The sequence below is a fragment of the Melanotaenia boesemani genome, chromosome 8 (assembly GCF_017639745.1).
Source record: "Melanotaenia boesemani isolate fMelBoe1 chromosome 8, fMelBoe1.pri, whole genome shotgun sequence".
In the NCBI taxonomy this organism is placed as follows: Eukaryota; Metazoa; Chordata; class Actinopteri; order Atheriniformes; family Melanotaeniidae; genus Melanotaenia; species Melanotaenia boesemani.
In genome coordinates this window covers 6879240-6900490 of record NC_055689.1, presented here as the reverse complement: position 1 = coordinate 6900490, position 21251 = coordinate 6879240, and the positions used below count along the sequence as shown (strand labels likewise).

The 21251-nt window shown below is 41.1% G+C and overlaps 1 protein-coding gene across 1 annotated transcript in view; it reads right to left on the bottom strand.

Annotated features, from left to right (window-relative positions):
• LOC121644820 (cAMP-specific 3',5'-cyclic phosphodiesterase 4B-like) overlaps positions 1-21251 on the bottom strand; it is an 89128-nt gene that overhangs the window by 6642 nt on the left and 61235 nt on the right. The window contains exon 8 of the mRNA XM_041993043.1: positions 7533-7645. Within this exon, the coding sequence (XP_041848977.1) occupies positions 7533-7645 (113 nt within the window). The remainder of the gene's footprint in view (positions 1-7532; positions 7646-21251) is intronic.

Sequence of the window (21251 nt, the reverse complement as noted above, 5' to 3'; positions counted from 1 at the left end):
ATCCATGTGTTGACAAGGTTCTCCCTGTCAGAGAACAGCTGTTATCTGGATTTAAGACACAAATCGGAGACAAGCACATCCCAGTGTTTTAAGTCTGCAGCATCACCGACTGCATGGGAGCCTAAATGCCATAGCAACAGAGTCACATGGTCCCCCTCCATCATTCCCACGGTGGTCCCCACTCTGTAAACACTGCATTGCATCACATTCAGGCCACCAAAGCAGCTTGTAGCAGACCGGTTGGGGATGAATGCAAAAAAAATCATAAAAGTCTAAGTTTCTGTGCAGCAGATTTTGACAACACATTACATCTATAAAAAATACTCTTATTAATTCCTGAAAAAGTAAGATCACTCATGTAAGGAATAAAATTACACACACACACGCACATATATGTGAATGTGTGAATAATGAGCTGCTATTAAAGCTAACAATGGAGTCTTTTCTCTTCCAATTAAACCAGACTCTCTGGCCATCAAGCAGAGAGCTGACCTCTTCTTGACTGTGAAACTTGAACACAACTTTCAAAGAGCTGGCTGCTGTCTAAAACTGGCAGCCAGAAGCTATCCATTAAGAAGAAGAAGAAAGAAGAAGAAAAAAAGAAATCAAAGATAAGTTCATGAGGACTAAAAAAAAAAAGGTTCTTGGAGTGAGTCAGTTCTACTCCTATTTAAGGAAACTGTAATTGATTCTTTAAAGCAGAGGGATGGTGCTGATTTCAGTGACCTGTGGAGGATGAATTAAACACACAGCTGAATGCCAGTTGCCCCGGGTCACTTAGTCCAGCTAAAACACACACTCTGGGTTTGCTGACAGGTCTGTGTGCGTGCTCAGGATTACTCAATGCGTGGTGTTAACTCATGCAACCTTTAGCGTTAGCAAAGAGCTCAACTTAGGAAGTTACACCAAGCTACAAAAAATATTTTTTGGTTACCATCTCAGAAAGTCAGATATCAAGGAGACCAGCTTAAAAATACTCAAACTAAATTAGGCCAAAACATAAAGTTTTGTCAATCCCAACAGAAAATCTCTGTGTAAATTACTAAACATGTAATAACTCATAACATTATACAGCTTTTTCTAAACAAATGTTACAAAATGCTTCATACAGCAGCAATAAAATAAAGTAAAACAACTAAGTAATTCACTTCATGTCAGTACTGAATCACATAAGCAAAATAAATTCTAATAAAAGTTGTCAAACTTCACTCCCACAGTTCAATTTAAGCTCACCTTTTTCCAATTTGTAAGCATCCTCAAGTTTTCCCTCTGCTTTTCAAAGCAACATAGTCCCATTGTCACTTAAAAACAAAACAACCCCAAAGTGCAGAAGAAATCCTTTAGAGGTTTGAGAGCAAAAAACTGTTGAGCCTGCCAGCGATTCAGCCTGCATCCTCTATTCCCCTCTCTGATGTGGCGTCAGACAGGAAACGTATAGCGATAAAGCTGACTTTGACTGACTAACCTCCGTAGCTCCTCCCTCCAACACAGGCCCGAGCATGCGTCTCCACCTACTTCCCCTTTTACTTAATAGAGTAATTCACTGAGGTGGTTTACATCCTGCTTCCTGGCATGGCCTCAGGCCTCAGACCTACTGACATACCTGCTTACTGCAGAAAAAGTCCTAGATTAGCAAGTTTAACTGGTTGCCAGGATGACTTGTTGAGCTGGAAAAAAATTATTTTGGGACGATTCCAGCTGAACTTACTGTTTCATTTTGACCCCAGCAGTAGAAATGTGATTGCACAGGAACAGTTTGACACCATGATGCAACGCCACAGCTGTCCAAAGTGAACTAATACTGCCTGTGTCCCTGATGGAGCTGTTTAGTGTTGACACATGGTGGAAGATGCCCCGCTTTGCACGCTTAAGCAATGCTGAAAAATGACACATTTCCCAGAAGTTGTAAAAAAATAAAAGGCATGTTGTACTATTACATCCCTCATTGGGGTTTTTTTTATAATGAAAATGACAGAATTAAGACTTTGTAATTATATTAGTTCGTCTGATCTGCCTGTTCAAGTCAAACTGAATCACAGCACTATAATTTAACGTCCATTACGCCACTACATCTGTTTCAATAATTTTGTCATTCTTTCCCCTCTGAGGATGGCGGTGCTTCAAAGTTGAAGTGACCACACGTGAGTTAAAGTTTCCTACCCCCGCTTGTCTTTTGCTCAGGGGGCTCGCTTGCACGCTAGCCCGCAAAGCACTGAGCTCCTCTAACTGGATTCAGATGGCGGTGTTTGTGCAAGGCCGTCACCGCATCAGCAGGGAAGTGTGGCGAGGCTAATGATAGTGAGGGGCAGGGAGGCAGCTCCCCCTCTCTTAGGCCACTGCGACCGGGCGGGCGGTCAGCAGGGTGTGTGGTCCTGCATCCCCGGATGCACCTGTGCCCTTGGACACAGAAAACAGAGACACTCTGGTTTTGATTGTGGGTTTGAAAAGAACCTGGTTCTTTATTAAAGCTCGTGGAAGTTGCTCCAGATGCATTAATACAAGAACTTGATTAAAATCCCTGAAATCTAGCTGCAGCTCATCTGTAACATTATAAACCGTTGACTCCTAGACTTTTGTAATTAATAATAGTCAAAAATGGCGGCATGAAACTGCTGCAAGCCTGAAGAGCCTTGTCCTCATTGTCTCGCCAATCTTGATGATGAAGCAGTCTTTAAAGACTCAACCTGGCAGCCATTGTTATTGTCTGGTAACCAGGGAGCAGAGGAGAGGAGGGTACGGGAAATAAAGAGACAGGAAACCTGTGTCATGGTCACAGCCACCCATCATGGTCTGACAACATCCCTCCTGATCCCGGTCCTGCCCCAGACCACAGTGTAGAATACAGATGGAAATGGACACCACCACCCTGGGTGTTTATAATCTGACGCCGCCACACAGTCTCCTCTGTCCGAGGGAAGGTTCACTAATAATGTGCAGAATATTATAATCTGTTTGAGCTTCATACAACTCACAAACACACACACCTATGAGTATTAAAAGCAAAAGGGAAGCAATTAGATCTAAGTAGCTGCTTTGTTTGGCCTCCAGAAGCTCAGCGTGTTTATTTAGCTTCAGTCAAACCAAAGCAGATGGCCGACATTTCTAAACGTTCACAGGGCCTCATGTAATTTGTTATAGTTTTTCCCAAATTCTGTGTTTTCCTCCCTCTGCCTGTAATCTGTGTTTTACTATGTAACCCTCTTTTCCCAGGGGGGTGTATCTAATCATGTGGTAGATGTATAAAATTTAAACAGTTAAAAAAAAAACATATCCTTTTCTTAAAGATATCCATCATCATTTGGCTTTAGAGGCTTGAAGCTGGTTAGCAAAGGAGGTCAAAGAAAGACTTTGACATGCAGTAAAGGGCTCCAGGTTGGGATTGGAACCTGTGACAGCTGCATTGAGGAGCTGTAGTCTCTGCAGGCTGTAATAGCTGGCTGCTTAACCAGCTGAACCTCCGTTTTAGTGATCAATATCTTTATTTCTAATATGCGAGAGTCTCTCCTAAAAGTATTTTTGTGGACATGGACTGATAAATTTTCTGCAGATCTTCTGCAGGACTGCTACCGTTTACTAGCAATGCTCGTCCCTGTATGTAAAACTTCACCAAAATGGACACGGTTTTATTACTGCCAGGTAGGGCAGCATTTCTTCATTTCTCAGACAACTTTATTGTTTCTGTTGGTACTTTCACTGTCATTGACTTTCCAAAAGAAAACTTAGGTTCTGTCAATTCAGGTGACACAGACAGGAAGCTGCAGTGGTCAAAATACATATAACTGTCATCTTGGTTTTAGTTGATTTTGCTCAGACACCATTAAAAATTCTTAGATTAGTAGAGAAAGAAGATCCATCCCTTATCTGACCCATAACATTTTTTTTTGCAACCCATAACATTTTTATTGTCTGTGATTCTTTCCATGTTTTCTGCAATGAAAAAATCACAAGGCCCTGTGTTAGTAATAAGTGAGCAGAACCTTCATCTTTGTAGTTGCGTTACCAGAAACAAGTACTAATTTCCATTATGTTTTGCAGACACTTTTTTTTTTTTTTTACTAGTGTCATAATTTTAATAAAATGTCCAGATTACCATAATTAATAAATAAATTTGATGAAATTTGATAAAAACATGAACGTCCTCATCTGGCAAAAGCGTGATCATTTTGATGATGACGAGAAAGTACTTATGAAGTCCTGCAAAAATAAGGACAGCTGCACTTAAATTAAATTAGTTTATATATTTGCAGATTAATATATATATATATATATCTATATATATGTATTTGTGCACAATGCACACGTCAGAGCTTGGCTAACACAGTGTAGCCGACTAGGCCGCTTTGGTGCTATTTTTAGCGAGTTTTCAGACCCCTCTAGCCACTCTATTTAAAAAAAGGGACAAATCTAGCTACATTTTCTGGAGTTATAGAGGTTGGGAATGTGGCGTCACACCACAAACGAAGCATAGCGAACAGTGTAGTCACAGCTGGTTTGAGGCGTACTTTTTTGGGGTATAGTTTTCAGTGATGATACGAGCTTGTTGTGTTTCGAACTGTTAAAATCGTTTTCATGACCGTAATGGCAAACCATCAGGGTATTGTTTTTTATTTTTCAAACCTAGAAACAGAATCTTGGTGCCCTCAGTGCTCAGTGTTTGTGGCATTTTCACAGTAGAAAGTCAGCATTAATTGTATGCGAAGGTGGAGTGATCAATGACTTTAATTTGCATTCTTTTGTTTTCCTGCAACTTCATTATCAGCTTCACTGTTAGCTACGTTTTCCAGTTGTTCAATAGTGTGATCTGTGTCATCTTTAGACGTTTGTATATTACATAGAACATGTAAAATATGTATTAAATTATTGTGGGTGTTGGCAGACTGCAGGTTTGACACTAAAGATAGTGTTGGATTTGTATGTGCTGAATTTTTAAACACCTGCTTTCATTAGAGGATGCTGTCAGCTTAATGGGGAGCTTGAGGAGACCAGATGGCTAGCAAACCCTGAGAAGTTGGTTGGAGATGTGCACACCAAATACACCATTTTAAGCAGCCCAGTACCACTAAGCTTGGTAGTTCCTTGTGAGGGAGAGAAAACTGTTACTTAATAAAAATGTTTTTGTGTGTGTTGTGCACTGGCCAGTATGTGTCCCAGTGTATAAATATACAGCTTACAGGTAGTACAGAATCAAGCCTTACTGGCAGCACACACCCTATAATTTTGGGACCGTTCCCCAGACTCATATTGGCCAATTCCGCCTAATGTCTAGATTTCGTCTAGATAACATTTCCTATCTCTAACGCTACTTAAGAAATAGTGTTTTTATGTTTTTCACCACTCATCTATTTATTCGTTTACTTCGATGTTAAGTTTTCGCTGTTTCACTCTGCGTGTCTGCACGTATGGTGGTTGCAACCCCCAGCCTATTGGAGATTTTTGGAGACTGAGGTGAAAGCATGTATAGATTACCCTTTATCAATGAGCAGTGGGTGCTGCTGCAGGCCCATCCAAAGGCACTCCCAGCTGCAGTCAGAGCAATCTCTGCTAGAGGGTTCGACCCATTTATGCTCTAGGCAGAAGACAAAAAACTGAGGGACAGTTTCACCCGTCTTCTGCATTGGTTACGTGTCTAATTCGGTCCGTTGTCAGGGAGCTTAGTTATCCGTCGCTTGACGCGGAAGACGTAGCAATACTACCTGAAACTGCGGAGGCAGTACTGAGCTAACATGCAACCAGCGAAAGGAACAAACCAGAGAAGAAGAGGAGGAACAGGAAGAAGATGATGCAGAACAGTCAAATAAAACACACCAGAAGAAGAAGACGATGCAGACGAAGAAGAAGAAGAAGATGAGAACAATAGCATTCACATTTACAGACACAACTGTAGATATGGATGGTTGTAAACAACTTTATAGCGGTGCATTACTGCTATCAACCGGGGTCAAAACGTGTCCACTTGTGGATAAACGGACTTTTTACCCATGGAAACATAAAAGACAAGAGCAAGTGTGAGGGCGGTGACTTATGATGAAACTGGCCGTCAGTCTGTGTATTCTGCTTCGAGCATAAATGAGCCTGAAAAGGAAACGTGAAAAGTAGCCACTGGTTGAACCTGCGCTGGCTTAGCATCACATATTAATACCTATTAGTGAAGAGTGTGATAATCGTTTAAAAGTTAAAAAGTCCTGTAGACTATTAATTAGATAACAGCCGCGGCTGTTAGTTAAAATATTTAAAATGACACTTTAACTTAAGGTCTCTTCAGTTTTGGCCTGGGATATAGTTTACAATATCATCTGTGTCTATTAATTGATTCAGTCGTCCACTAAAATCCATTTAAATTAAAAACTGTTTTTGGGGCAAATTTTGTTATGTGATTAAAATGTGATTAATTAATTAAAAAGCCTCTAACTGAGATAAATATTTTAAAACAAGTCCCACCGCTAACCATATATATATATATATATATATATATATATATATATATATACATGTATGTATGTATGTGTGTGTGTGTGTGCATTATATATAATATATAAATATATAAATCCATTCTAGTATCATATGCTAAAGTGAATAAAATCTGATAAATATCAGAATTATTTACTGGATACAACTTGAGGCACTGTACATCTACAAAGTCAAGTTATCAAACAGATGTCTGCTGGTTAAAGGCTGACATTTAGTGATGATATAACTGGCAAATGTGTGCCAGTTTACAACAACTGAGCCGATACTGAAGTGCCTGACACATCTGAGCACAGTTATAATCGTGGTAGATGTACTAGCCTTTTAACATGGCATTTCTACTGAAACAGGGCAATCATTTCCAGGGAATTGAGGCAATTATACCCCTCAAAGACAACAGAAACGGCGGTCCTGTATGTAAAAGACAGTTCACGCTTCCCTTTTTTCTTTGCTTATAAGAGATACTTAAAAAGATTTGCCTACTCATTTGTTACCACAGAACAGCTGTTGCTTTGCAAGTGCGTCAATGCGGCAACAATCATTTACATTTTACATACACTTTGCAAATAAGACAACCACAGACGGACACAGCAATTACACAAATATGCACAGGCCCTGTTAATAACTCAGAATCACAACTTCTGACAGAAAATTTCAGATTATCTACAGAAATAATAGGAAATTTAGGATAGACTCAGTAATCAGACTTGTCTAATCTTTAGTTAATGTTAACGTTGTCACCATAGCGGCTTTGTGCAGTAACGGTGGGAGGTCTTGTAGTGATCATTATATTTCAGTGGTAAAGAGTGACACTGAGAGCTCATAAGCATCATTTGTTAAGAGCGACATTTCAAAACTGATAAAGTCAAACCAGAGAAAAACTTGTGATCAAGTCAGTTCCCATCTTAACACTTAAAACCTCAGATTTTTTTCATGTGGCTTCATTCCATTTAGCTTTCATTTATCCAAACATAAAATGTTCTGTCCTCTGTAAGGATTTAAAAACTCCAGGGGAACTTCAGAAACACATTGCTGTCACATTTACATTTAATATAAAAAGCTCCTACCTTGTTTGAGGCCATGTCGCTGACGGACCGGTAGGTCTGGATAGTCTCCAGCTGGTCCAGACACCAGTCCAGCTCCTCCATGGTCTCCATAGCCAGTTTCTGGTAGGACTCATCTGCCAACAGACACATGGACACGTAATCAGGTCTGAGTGAATCCATGTCCATGGTTGAGCCCCCTGACACCATGCGTGGTGGCCCAAGGGTCCCAGAGTGGCCTGATCGTATGGGGGACTGGCTGGCGGGACATCCGGAAGACGCAGAGGAAGAGGGGGAGGTGTGCACACAGAGCTCCTTCATGTCGCCACGCTCTGCCACCTCCCAAAATTTGGGATGTTGTATTTTCAGACAAAACGGACTTCAGAGTTACTGTTTGCCGGCTCTCCCTTTCTGAGTACCCCCCTACTCTCCCTCGCTCTTGTGCACTCTTGGAAAGCCCCTCCCTCTCTGTCTGGCTCCCCCCAACCCCTCTCAACCACTCTCTCATTAACTTATCCCCTTCTAAGTTGTGTCCTGCTGGAGTGGCGTGCAAAAAGGCAGTCTGCTGCCTCCTGCTGTTGATGCGACCATGACCCTCAACCCATTTAAACACATGAACAGACAGGTTCTGTTCACAGCCGTCCCTGTCTGAGGAGGGTCTTTAGGCTTTTTAATCTACCCCTCACTTTGTTTTCACCCGTCTAAAGTCACCTCAGTGAGCAGAAGTGTGTCAGCAGCAGGTTTAAGGTCACTTTGCCACTTCTGCAAAGACAAAACGCTCCAACTTCCAAAATTTTGACTTCCTCCCTGAACCATATCGACCACTTCAAGGCTGTACCCTGCAATGCCCCACAAACCTTCTCTACCCTTTATAAACCTCTCTGATGAATGGGAGAAAAATAATATCAAACACTAAACTTTGTGTTTGCACAAGCAACATGAGAGGCAAATTTTGACTCCCCTGAACTGGAGGAAGGCCAGACCAGGGCTTCACTGTGTGCCAAAAAAACCAAAGCACTTCCTCTTTGGCCCTGAACTCGTGCAAAACATGGAGCGGAATTACTGAATGATGGAGTGACTGTTGACGAAAATCCCACATGTCATTTGATTAAATGACTCCATAACACACAAGGTAAATGAGGGGGTATTTAGTATAACGAGATATTGATCTGATAGGAGTAAACAAGAGAAAACAAATGAAACAGGGTCATAATTTAATAAGTGATTCAACAAATTTCTGCTTGGAGGGAGCGAAAGCTGAGTGCATCTGGATCTCCCCACCTTTCTTTTTCTATGGAAAAGGCTGATCTCTACTTCATAGGGCTTCACACATGGAAGAAATTTACCCCATATGCTTAACACAACAAGACAGCCAGCGTGCTACTCCCCAATTTACGTCAATATGGTGGATCAAAGCACTTCAAAGCGCAGGGATGGTGTACAGATCTCGAACCATCGAAGTTTAACAAAGACCTGAAATGAAACCTCAGACTTGTAAAGGAAACCTCCCACCTCTGACAGTTAATCTGAACACGACGGCGGCTCCCCTAAACAAAGCAGAAAGTGAAATCTCACCCACAGTTTTTAGAAAATCAAGCCACTGACTCCTCACATTTCAAGAGAATGACTGTGAGCACCGGCCTCATTCCTCAACTCCTCTTTTCTTTACTTGAGCTCCAGGCTGGAGACTTCAAAGACATCCTTTGGCTATAACATAAAACTGGATGCCAAGTTATGTGGTCCAAACTGTTAACAGGATCTATTGGCAACTAAAAATCACAGACTGAGAGCAAAAAGAATAAAATCAGAGGTGAGCTGCTGCTGTCTTGGTCCATAGAGACTGGAGACAATGCCAAGAAAATGACCACATCCTGCCCCGGTCCCTCCGATGTGAGTATATAGAGCCATTAAGCTCTTTAACAGGCAAGTAGGGAAACATCAAAGGCTTGGATCGGCCACATAGCATGTACGAACAGGTCTAAGGTCCTTCTGGAGCTTCACAAAGTCCACAGAACAAAAACTTAGTGGTTTTCTTTTCTGTCTTCAAACAATTTTCCTCTACCAAAAACACAACGCTTAATCAATCTGTTGCATTTTTTTTTTTTTTTAAAGAAAACCTGGAGTTGTGCTTCTCTAACTTAACTCAAGTTGTTAGTAGGCACACAATTACTTTTTTCATAATTAATCACGGTAATAAAATGCCATAATTGAATTGCAAAAATTCCTTAATATCGTAACTTTCCAGAAAGGATTACGTCTGAATCATGTGAGCAGATCAACACAACTTACTCACAATAAAATCAAAGTTACACAACATGTGAGGCATTGTTTTGATTTCATGTGAGCTGAAGAGGCGTGTTAGAGCGGGAAAGTATGACAGATGAAATTATTTCCTCCAAGCAAAATGGATAAAGTCACCCCTGTCCTTTGGTTATAGAAAAATCCAGTGGCCATTTTATGTGTTGCACGTAATTTTTTGTCTATAGACGAATCCAGGCAGAGGTGCCATTCACCACCTGCAGGATAGCCATCAGCTTTATAATCCAAAGTGAAGGTGAATGTTCAGTAACTGGGTTCAATTACCTTAATGTTTAGCTAACGTAACACTGAAATAAAATGGTATTTGTAACGTTCTAACTGTACGATCATAGACTGTATATAAAAGATGGACGGAGCCTCCGTGACGGAACCCGTAGATTTCTGAAGAGCTGAATTGAAGCTCATTGAGCAGTTCCCACCGTTGCTATCTTGGCAGCATCACACGTGTTGTCATTCCCGGAAAATCCTAAAATGGGCAAAGAGGTGGAGCTGAGACGGGGACTGTGAAGGTGGGGGTGGATGATTGACACCCATCAAACTCCGAGCTGCCTGTAGCTAAGAGCTAACTGAGTTAACCTGGAGCTAACGGTAACTAAACAGCTAACAGAGGTAGGTGGGCTAATGCTAAGGCGCGCTGTTAGCCGGCTAAATACCATGGTTGTGCTGCACTCTTCCTTCTTGCTGCGGATACTGGATACCTGTCAATCAAAAGAACGCACCTAATCATGCAGAATTTCAAGATTAAAAAACATCCAAATGGATGACTTAGAAAAAAATTCTCCCCTCTCACAGTTGTCATGGAGGTAAACTTGACCTATTAATCCTAAAATGGATTTTTGTATCAGGCTTTAAACATGTTTATTTCTACTGTGAAATAGGCCTTTTTAACATGGGAGTCTATGGGGATTGACTCTGTTTTGGAGCCCCTAGTGGATGAGGGGTGAACTGCAATTTTCTACACTTCTGCATAGGCTTCACATTTCACCGGCCGAGTTTACTGCTTGTGTACGACTTGGGTTAGCGTAAGTTGTGCTGAACGTTACATTAAATAAAAGACTAAAAAAAAAAAAACTTTTTTGACAGATGGTTTTGTTGGTCAAACATGTCCCAGCATGAGGTTGATGCTTTTTTGTTGTCAGTGTGCAACGGTCTGTAGTAGAAACCATTTAATGTCAGATATGTGGTCTTGTTTCACTATTTTCTCGGTTCCAGTATTATTTACAGAAAGAAATCCCCCAAGTCCAGGTAGAGGCCTTTTCCACGTTTTCCCTGAGACAAAAGTAGTATTTATTTATTGTTTATAGAGCAGAGGTGATTTAGCTGAAATGAGACTTTTTGGTTACTTTACACTGTTTATCAATTTTTTATGTTGGCATCAAGAGATAGAAATAAATTAAACTTAAAGACCTATATGTAGTGTTTGTAATTTTACACATTGACAGTGTTGTAAAATTAACACGTAATAACAGTGCTAATTGTAATATTGTGATTATTTTTCAGACAATCGTACCAAATAATAATAATACTAATATAGTCGTTACATCACTAGTTGTGAGTGAAAGTTGATGAAGCAAATAAAGCAAAGTTATGCACAGGCACACTCAGTGAGTAGCCAGCATGCTGAACCTATCATCACCTCTGGTTGATCATAAATACAGAGCTAAATGGGCTGACATTTCACAGAGTCACCAGTCTAAGGTGGCGTGACGCACAGTCAGTCTGACAAACCTGCTCCCAGACGGCATGAGGTACTTTTCCAGCCTGTTTTTTTTCTCTCAGCTGAAGGTTTTTTTTTTTTGTGAGCGCTAATGCTTTGACCATATGCTGAAAGCTGCAAACAACAGACCTCAGTGTGCAGACGGACCCGTCTGCCTCCCCTCGCTCCCTCTTTCCCCTCTATCACTCTCCTCTGGGCCACAAACCAGCTTCTGTGAGAGCCATCAGCTGCACTAATGAGCAGAACAACCCTCCCCACCCATGCCTGCTGAGACACCTTCCGCTTACATCCACCTCACACTACCTCTCTCTGTGTTCTCAGCCAACCTTTAAACCAGTTTTTCTTCCTCAAGCTTTAGTTTGCAGAGCTGCACTGTCTCATCAGACAAACAGCCAGAGTTGGGTGAATCCTGCAGATCAGCTAAAAACAGAAAAGAAAACAACTCATGTACAAGAAAAGGCTGTAAAATCTATCTCGAAATATTTGAAAGGAGAAGAAATTCATCACAAAGTATTATAACATGTAAGAAGCATCTCAGTTTGACTGTGCAGTTGAAGCATTAAGCAGCAGAAAATACAACCTATACGGGACTTTACCCTTGACTAAATGGAGCTGCAGAACTGTTAAAAAGTCATGATCCAGACTTCATTTCTTTATATTTTGCTTAGAAACAGCCAGACTTTCTAGTAATCTTTCAAAGTGGTTTTCCCCCTCAGGCTTTCTGAGAGTCATTTACATCTTTTCCTGGATTTTGGCTGCTTCTTCACTCATTTTCATTCCAGTCCTAGTACCTGATCATTTTCAAGGTAATGTTTTTTTGTTAAACACACACAAATCTATAAATCATTACAGCATAAAATGGCTCTGAACTCAGGGGATGAACAAACACACAATTTAGCAAAGAAACCACTTTTTTTTTTTTTATCTTGAGGCACTTTGTTTCTAAAAGCCTTCACAAAGACACATCATTCGTTCCTTCATTGTTGCATCTATGAAAAATGCCAAAGGTAACAAACTTTGACATAAAATACTACTAACAGGGACTATCTCATCAAGGTGTGCAGTATCCTGAAATCCTTTGATGAACTGGACAATTAGAGGACTAAAAATACTCTCTTAACAGCAGATGACCAGCATCTGAAGTAAAATCTTTATGGCATCCAGCAAAGACCTGATAAAGGACCTGAGAAATGCATCTGGACCTTCAGTGGACTGATCTACTGTTGACTAAAGCCTCATCACAAATGGTCTCCACGGAAGGGTGGCTGTCAAGAAGCTAGGGCTGGGTGATTAATCGATGAAATCCATACATCGAATTTTCCATTTCTGGAGATTTATTTTTATGAAAATTGGGATTTTTTTCCATAGTTAGTTAGCAGCAGACTTAGTCCTCCCTCCACACCAGAATGGTGTTTGTCTGACAGATTTTCAGTGAAGTGGCCCTTCACTCACGCCTGGGATTTAGCTGTGCGTATAACTGCAGTGAGAAATGCTGCTCTCTACGAGATACAGAAGTCAACTTTAGCCCACAAACTTTAGTTAAGAGACGACCTTCCTGCAGTGGATCCTGTACGATAAGGACCCAGATGGAAAGAGATCACGGATGCAGTTGTGTCGCATATTTCTATGTCCAGACAGAAGATATGAAGTCGTTTACATGGTGGAAAAGCTATGACATTGTTTGACATTGCTTTATTTTTGCTGGCATTCATCTGTATAAACAAATAAATGTTTAAATAAGTTTATTTATGTTTTGTAAAAGAAAAGAAAAAAAAAATCAATTAAAATCGGATTTGGTTATAAAAAATTGGAGATTTTATTTTTAGGCCATATCGCCCAGCCCTACAAGAAGCCATTCTTAAGGAAGAGAAACAGGGGAAAAAAGGTTGAATCAGTGGCAACAGGTTTGATGGAGGGATGAAAGCTCCCCAGAGCCAAGACCTCAACATTACTGAAGCAATGTGGGATCATCTGGACAGAAAGCAGGACCAAAGAAGAGCTTTAGAGTCTTTTAAGAAGCCTGGAAGGGTTCAGACTGTGATAAAGAATTAAGCATTTCAGATCAAATATCAACTTTCAGGCCCATTACAATTACTTTGCATTTGCCTAATTTACTGTACTCACTCATGTTTGCACATGTCTGAATTATCGCTGCACCTATGTTCTGTTTTCCTGGTACAACACAAAGAAATGACAGTTTGGCTCAAGACTTTTGCACAGGACTGTAGCCAGTTTCAACAATGGGTTTCTATTTGTAAGCAGCTTTAAAGATTTGACATAGAGTTAAGGCCGTTATGTAGAACTTGTCTTAGTGACTTACATGTGACTAATGTGGATTAAGTTGTGTTTAGTAAAAGGTAGAGGTATGAGATAAGTGTAGTATGTATCTTGACCTGTCTGGGAGATTAAATAAAAAAAAAAAAAAATCTGTTTGGGCGGAAAAAAGGGGCCATTTAATTTTCATACAGAACTTAGTTGAGGATGAACCTAATATCTGTGGATTATGGTGCTAGTAAAAACTGATGGGCACCTGGAGGACCACCAGCCTTGAGTTACCATTATTTGTTAAAATGTAAATACCTCTATGCTGCAGATATACGCAAGCACACACATTCCTCATCTTGACCTCACCACATCATGAAAGATAAAGCTTACTCTGATGATGATACATGCATGTTGTCACTGTTGGTAGTTTGACTTCACAGAAAAAGAGCTGAGATGTGGGAGTGTGTGCGCTTTGCAGAAGAGGGGGGGGGGGGGGTAATGATTCACCTTTGTATAATGATTCACCCTTATATCACCCCCCAATGTACGTCAGCTTATTCACATGTGTAGAGAAGGCGAAAAAGAAACGCTTTGAGCAACAGTGAGGGTTAAAAAAAAGAAAGAAAAAAACACGAGTCTTAATCTTGAACAAGCATCTGAAAAGGGCTGCCAACAGTATTCAGCACAGGTGCAGCGCAAGTCAAAACACAGGGTAGGAAAATGCCTACGTGTAAACATGCTGAGTCTAATCACTTCTTTACAACAGCAAATTTAACAGTTAACTCTCACTTAACAAACATTGTTCTTTATCATTTGTTCTTCATACAGCCTTAAATTTTAAAAAGTATTACGGATATTGAAATTTTACATTTTATTCTTCTATTATTTTTATTAATATTTTATCTTTTTATATATAATCTACAACTCCAGTTACAAATTTGTAATTTTCCCAGTAGAACATAAACACATCAGATGTTGAAACAGACATTTTACCTTTTTTTTTTTTTTGAAAATATTAGCTCATTATGAATCTGATGGCAGCAACACATTATAAAAAGTAGATCCGGGGTGATGTTTAGCATTATGTAACATCGCTTCTTCTTTTAACAACTGTCTGTAAACGTCTGGGAAGTACGGAGACTGTATGCTGGAGTTGTAGGAAGGGAATTTTGTCCCACTCTGGTCTGATGCAGTACTAACAACTGGTTAGTAGTTTTTAGTACAATAAATATATACCTCTGAAAAAAATACATAGTACAGATGCAAAATCAAAACTATAATTGACCTAAACTAAGTGAACTGCATACACACTACTTTCTACTCCAGCCAAAAAAAAAGCTAGGTAGCTGTGTAAAATGTAAACAAAAAATAAAATACATTTGCTTTTCATGGAAATGTTGGGAGCAACACATGTCAAAAACGTTAGACAGGGCCATGTTTAGCACTGCTCTTCTTCTAAAGAGAGTCTGTAAACTTCAGAGAACTGAGCAAACCAGTTGTTGCAGCTTTGAGTGAGGACTGTCATCCTATTCTTATCTGATATAATAATCTGCCTGCTCAACTGTTGTGGGTCTTCTTTAATGTAGTTTTTTTTTTTCCTTCATGGTGCACCAAATATTTTCATCTAACAAAAGGTCTAGATTGCAGGGAGACTAGTTCAACATCTGGACTTGTCCACTGCAGAGTAGTTAATGTTCTCTAAAACTTGCCCATACATGTCAGCATTGATGGAGCTTTTCTAGATGTGCTAGTTGCCAGTTTTATAAGCACTAATGCAGGGGTAGCCAACGTTGGTCTTCGAGGGCCCCAATCTGGCAGGTTTCCCAGATTTCTCTGCTCCAGCACACCTGACTCAAATTAAATGGATCCAACAGCCTATGAGGATCTCCACAATGACTCGTTAGTTTAAGTCAGGTGTGTTGGAGCACGGAAATCTGGAAAACCTGCAGGATTGGGGCCCTTGAGGACCAACGTTGGCTACCCCTGCACTAATGCATACCAATCCCATCAGAAATTATGGATATTGAACTTAGTGCACTTAAAACAAGCCAGATGGTCCCACTCATCTTCATTTTAGAAGACATAACTAAAAAAATACTCTAAACAGAATTAAAATTAAAATTTGATTCAGCTTTCTACATTGCTTCTGTCCATTTTAAATGGACTATGGACCAGAGAACCAATGACCATTTGACTTTTTCTTTGCGTGACAGATCTTCAACCAGCGTTTTTGGATGAAACAATGAATTATGTTTACAGACAATAATTACTGGAAATGTTTCAGAACCCCTGCAGCGACATAATCATGACTGATTAATGCATTGCTGCCTGAGGGTCTTAAGATCAAAAGCATCTAATACTGACTTTTATCCATGTCACTTGTGCACAAAGATACCTCACGATGTTATTTTCTTTTTCATATTGTGTACTAGGGCTGCAACTAATGACTATTCTGATGGTCGATTAGTCACCGACTCTTAAAACAACTAGTTGACCAATCGGATTACGTATCTCATAATTATTAAATGGATCTTGTTTCACTTTCAGCTTTGAAATCTTGCATGAGGTTGTTTTGTAAGTCCGACGTGGCCTCCTCTTTAAATGTTTGAGCATTGCAGACGTACTTCCGTGGTACGCAAGTTCTGCTTTACAAATCCCACATGTATTTAATTTATTTTGTAAGTTTAACGTGAAGTTATTTCAGACTTTTGACGTCCTCTGCCACCGTTTTATTCCCTGCTCAGCTGCCATAATTTTCCCCTGGTGGACTTTATTGCGATGTCCAACGCTCAGCAGAGATAAGAAAAGAAGACGATGTGTCATTCTGTAGTTTTTTTTTTTTTTTTTTGCCAACAATAGTCGACGGGTAAATTCGTTGTCGACTATTTTTGTTGTCGACTATTGTCATCGCTGCAGGCCTATTGTGTACTGTCAATGATTAGATATCTGAAATCTTAACAATCCTAAATAATCCAAAACATTTTTCTGTAGTTAAATTTCTACATGCCCATTTGTTTTAGATTGTTGAACCTTTGTTACGTGTTGTTACCTGAGAGCCTCTACCTCTCTAAGGTGCTCTTTTATACCCAACCATGTCACTGACCTATTGCAAACATATCATGACATGTTCTTCCAGCTGTTTTTGCTTATTTTTAACTTTTTCAGACACAATTCTTCCATAAAATTAAAGGTGAACCAATATGTTATTGAAATACCTAACTTTCTCACCTTTAATAGTTTGTTTTCCATGTTCTATTGTGAATAAAATATGGATATATGAAATATGTAAATCATTGCATTTTGTTTTTATCTGCATTTCACACGGTATCTCAACTTTTTTGGAACTGGGGTTGAATTTCTTAAGAATACCAGTGACGACAGAGAGGGAGTTTCAGGAAATCAAATGTAATGATGTGACCTTTACAGATAATTTCCTTACAAAATCTTTAAACCTTTACATTTGAGGCAGAGTATTTTAGATTTTTTTTCAGTTATTAGAGAAGTTGTGGTGTGTGGGACATAAATCAGTCCAACCCCGAAACTACACTGTCTCTCTTTGTCTTCTCTCATACAAGCCTCACTGATTATGTTTCTGCATAGTTTACAACTCTGCCACAATCTCATCACCTATCAAAACAAAAGGCTTCAAACACACATGCACACAAACACACGCACACACCTCATCAGGACCTGTCTGGCAGCTCCTTCACAATGCACCATGGAACTGTCTTGGCACAGGCAAGCTTGAGGGATGGGCCGCAACGAGGTTTATGACTGTGCTGACGTCAATGACATAATTCAAATACTTAAACAGGCTGCACGCTTCCAGCCCGCCGGATCCTGTCCTCTGGCTGTCAGCCTGGAAAACCTGAAATGGATTCCTGCTGTGGAGCTGAGTAGCTGCTGTAGTCACAAGGGAGGCACACTGCCCAGACCGAAAACAACGGGTCAAATATTTTCCAGCTGTCAGTTTGTGTTCAACTAATTGTCTGTCCATCCATTTGTTTCTATAACATCATAAATATCCACTGGTCACTTTATTAGGTATGTCTGTTCATTTCTTTGTTAACAAAAACAATTAATCAGCCGAACGAATGAAAATAACGTTATATATTTTAAGCATGTAGACATGGGCAAGATGACTTGCTACAGTTTAAAGTGAACATCAGACACACCTGGGGGGCATGGCATGCGGTGCATGGCGGGCGGGGCCATATAGGTGGCCCAGCTCCAGGCTCATTGCAGTCACTGCCCCTCAATTTTAATTGCACACAACACACACTACATAAACAGTCAGGAGCGGGGAGGGAGAGGGTATTGGGGACCTCTCACACCCCTGCTCCCCCTGTGTGTGGCTGGGGGGGAGGGGGGGGGGGAGGGGGGGTGGTGGTGGTTGCCCCGGGGCCGGGGCTGCGCTGGTGGGCTGCTGGCTCTGTGGGGGTTGGGTCAAGGGGGGGTGCTTGGGGCTTGCTGTCCGCTGGTCCGCCTGGGGTGTCCCCCACGGGGCATGGTGGGTGGGTTGTGTGTGGCATGACTGTGTGGTGGTGAGTGATTGTGGGTGCGGCGCGGGGGAGGGTGTGAGTGTGGGGTTATATGGGGTGCAGATTGAAGTAGGTGGGGAGTGGGGGGAGGGGGCCGATAGCACCCTGGTTCCCGGGGTGTGCAGCTGGAACATCGGGGTGTGTGCTGGCCTACGCCGGGTGGCTGTCTGGGGGGGCCTGGTCCTCCTAGGCGTGTTGTGGGCCCTCTGCCTTTGGGGGGTGGGGCGGCCGCCTCTGGGCTCCTGGGGCCCTGGGCCCTTCGCTTGGGCTGCCCTGGGTGGCAGGTCCCTGGCGGGGCCGGCGGCTGCTGATCTTGGCCCACTGGGGCCTGTGCCCCGGGACAGTGGGGGGGCTCTTGCTGGGGCTCTCCTCTGCCGCCCTTCGGGTGGGGCTGGAGTCGTCTTTGTGGTGGGGTGGCTTGGGTTGGTGCCCTGGTCTGCCTCTGGCCTCCGTAGAGGCGAGGTCGCATTTGCATGATCTCACTCACCACTCTTCATCACTGATCACTCCTTGTGTCTCATGCTCTGCATGCTGACACAGTCACTGAGTTGTCCAGTGGGTTTTAATACTAAGCGATAATTATTATTATTATTTTTTATTTTTTTTTTGTATTTTTCCTGTGAGTTAGTATCTGGTCGCTGTTATGTCTTTTTGATTTGGTTATTATTTAAAAACTGTTGATGACTGGCAGCCCTGTTTTTTCTGTGTGTGTGTTTCTGCTTTTGTAAAAGTTGTAGGAAATTTCCTGGTGTGTTCATGTACAGGTGTAACAGCTTGTTGTCTGGTGATGGTGTAGATTAAAGGGTTGTTTCCTTCTGTCTGTGATCTTTTTGTCTCCTTTCTTCTTTCCCTTTTGCTCTCTTCGCTATTTTCCATCTTTTTCTGTCCCCTCCGGTCAGGTCCAGCAAGATTACATAGATTCCATGATTCAAAGTAAATAAATTAATAAATGAATCAGATTATCAAGAGGACCCTTACCCATAGGCCTCCCCTTGACAGAGCAAATTTGTTCAGCACGATACAGCAAACAGATTATCATTTTGCTTGCTGTGATGCTGGACAGGACAAGTTAAAAAAAAAAAAAAAAAGTGAGCATCAGAATAGGGAAAAAAAACTGCAAAATTCAGATGACAGGAAACGAATTTGGTGGAAACATTATGAAAAATATATCCATCCTGCCTTGTATCACCAGTTCAGGCTGCCGGTAGTGTAATGGTGTGGGCGATATTTTCTTGGTACACTTTGGCCCCTTAGTACTAACCATAGACTGTATATAAAAGATGGACGGAGCCTCTGTGACATCACCCGTAGGCTTCTGAAGAGCAAAAGTGAAGCTTGTTGGGCGGTTCCTACCATCGCCATCTTGGCAGCATCGTGCCTGCCGTCGCTCCTGGAAAATCCAAAAATGGGCAAAGTGGCGGAGTTGACAGGGGGGCTGTGAACGTGGGGTTGACGATTGATGTCCATCAAACTCCGAGCTGCCTGTAGCTAAGAGCTAACTGAGCCAACCTGGCTCTAATGTGAACTAACCGTCTAATGATGGTAGGCGGACTAAAGCTAAGACGCACTGTTAGCCGGCTAAAAACCACGGTTGTGCTGCACTCTTCCTTCTTGCCGCGGATACTAGATACATGTCAGTCTAAAGGACACACTTCTAATTATGCCGAATTTCAAGAATAAATAACAACCAAACGGATGAATTAGAAAAAAATTTAGAGCAGCTTTGAGATGTAGTGGAACGAGAGATTCTCATCATGGATGGAGCTGACACAAGACAGTTCTTGAGGAAAAAGGGGTCCAACCTGGTACTAGAATGGTGTACCTAATTAATTGGCCAGTGTGGTGGGCGTATAAAGGGGCAAACATCACGACACAGTCAACAGACAGAATATAATCAAGTATGGTCCAAGTATTCAAGTCTTACTTTATAATATTTGAAAAACAGATATAAAAACACAACCTGAAACAAGGCCATACCTTTTCTATGTTAATGACTCCTTGGTTTTGGGCATCCGGGTATCGATTACTGGCAAATGACACAAGCTATTCTTCTTCTTCAATGTGTCAGAAAAAACAGTTTTAGTCACTCATTCCTTCTCTTTCAGAGCATGTTTACAAAAAGAAACAAAGGATGAATGAGTAATACTCTTTGTGTGTGGTTCTACGCCCTGCACAATTTACGCACAAAGTCACATGGCACGTTTTAGATTCTGTGCAAACAATGTGTACATTGTTTGTATGTGTTTGTATGTAAATGTCTTCTGTCAGTCCTTACAATTCAAAATGCTTCTTATTTTTTTGGCATTTGCCTCATTGAGCAGCTGATGAAGCTTGCAGTGAAAAGCCAACAGGTGTTTTTATTCCCTTTTATGGTCAACAACCACTGTAGGCTTCAGATCGTAAAGCACTTTGACCTAAAACTGAACTTAAATGGAAAACATCATTTTAGAAAAAATGTCATTCTAATTTTAAAAAGATGTATCAGAATTTTTATGATTTATCGTAAAGCAATATGTTCATACATAGTTGAATATTCTGACAGGATTAAACAAACACAATAAATAATAAGTCTAATAAGTCCAATACCGACATTAGCATTGGAAATACTCGCCGACCCTGCCAAAAGTAAGGGGACTGGGATTAGCGAGTATTTCTGTCTAAACACCATCTGATACCACAGATATGGAATCATTATTCCTTTTTACCTGCCCAACCCCACCACACACAGACACAGGAAGTTACGCAATCTTGTGTGACAATTGTTTTGTGTTAGTAGCCGGACAAGCAGCTGCACTTGAGTCACTGTGGTGCTAACATGTAGCATTAGCAATATGTCAGCAATTCGGCGTCATAATTCATTAGAAAATCCCACTAGCAAAACAGCAATATATGCAGGGCTGA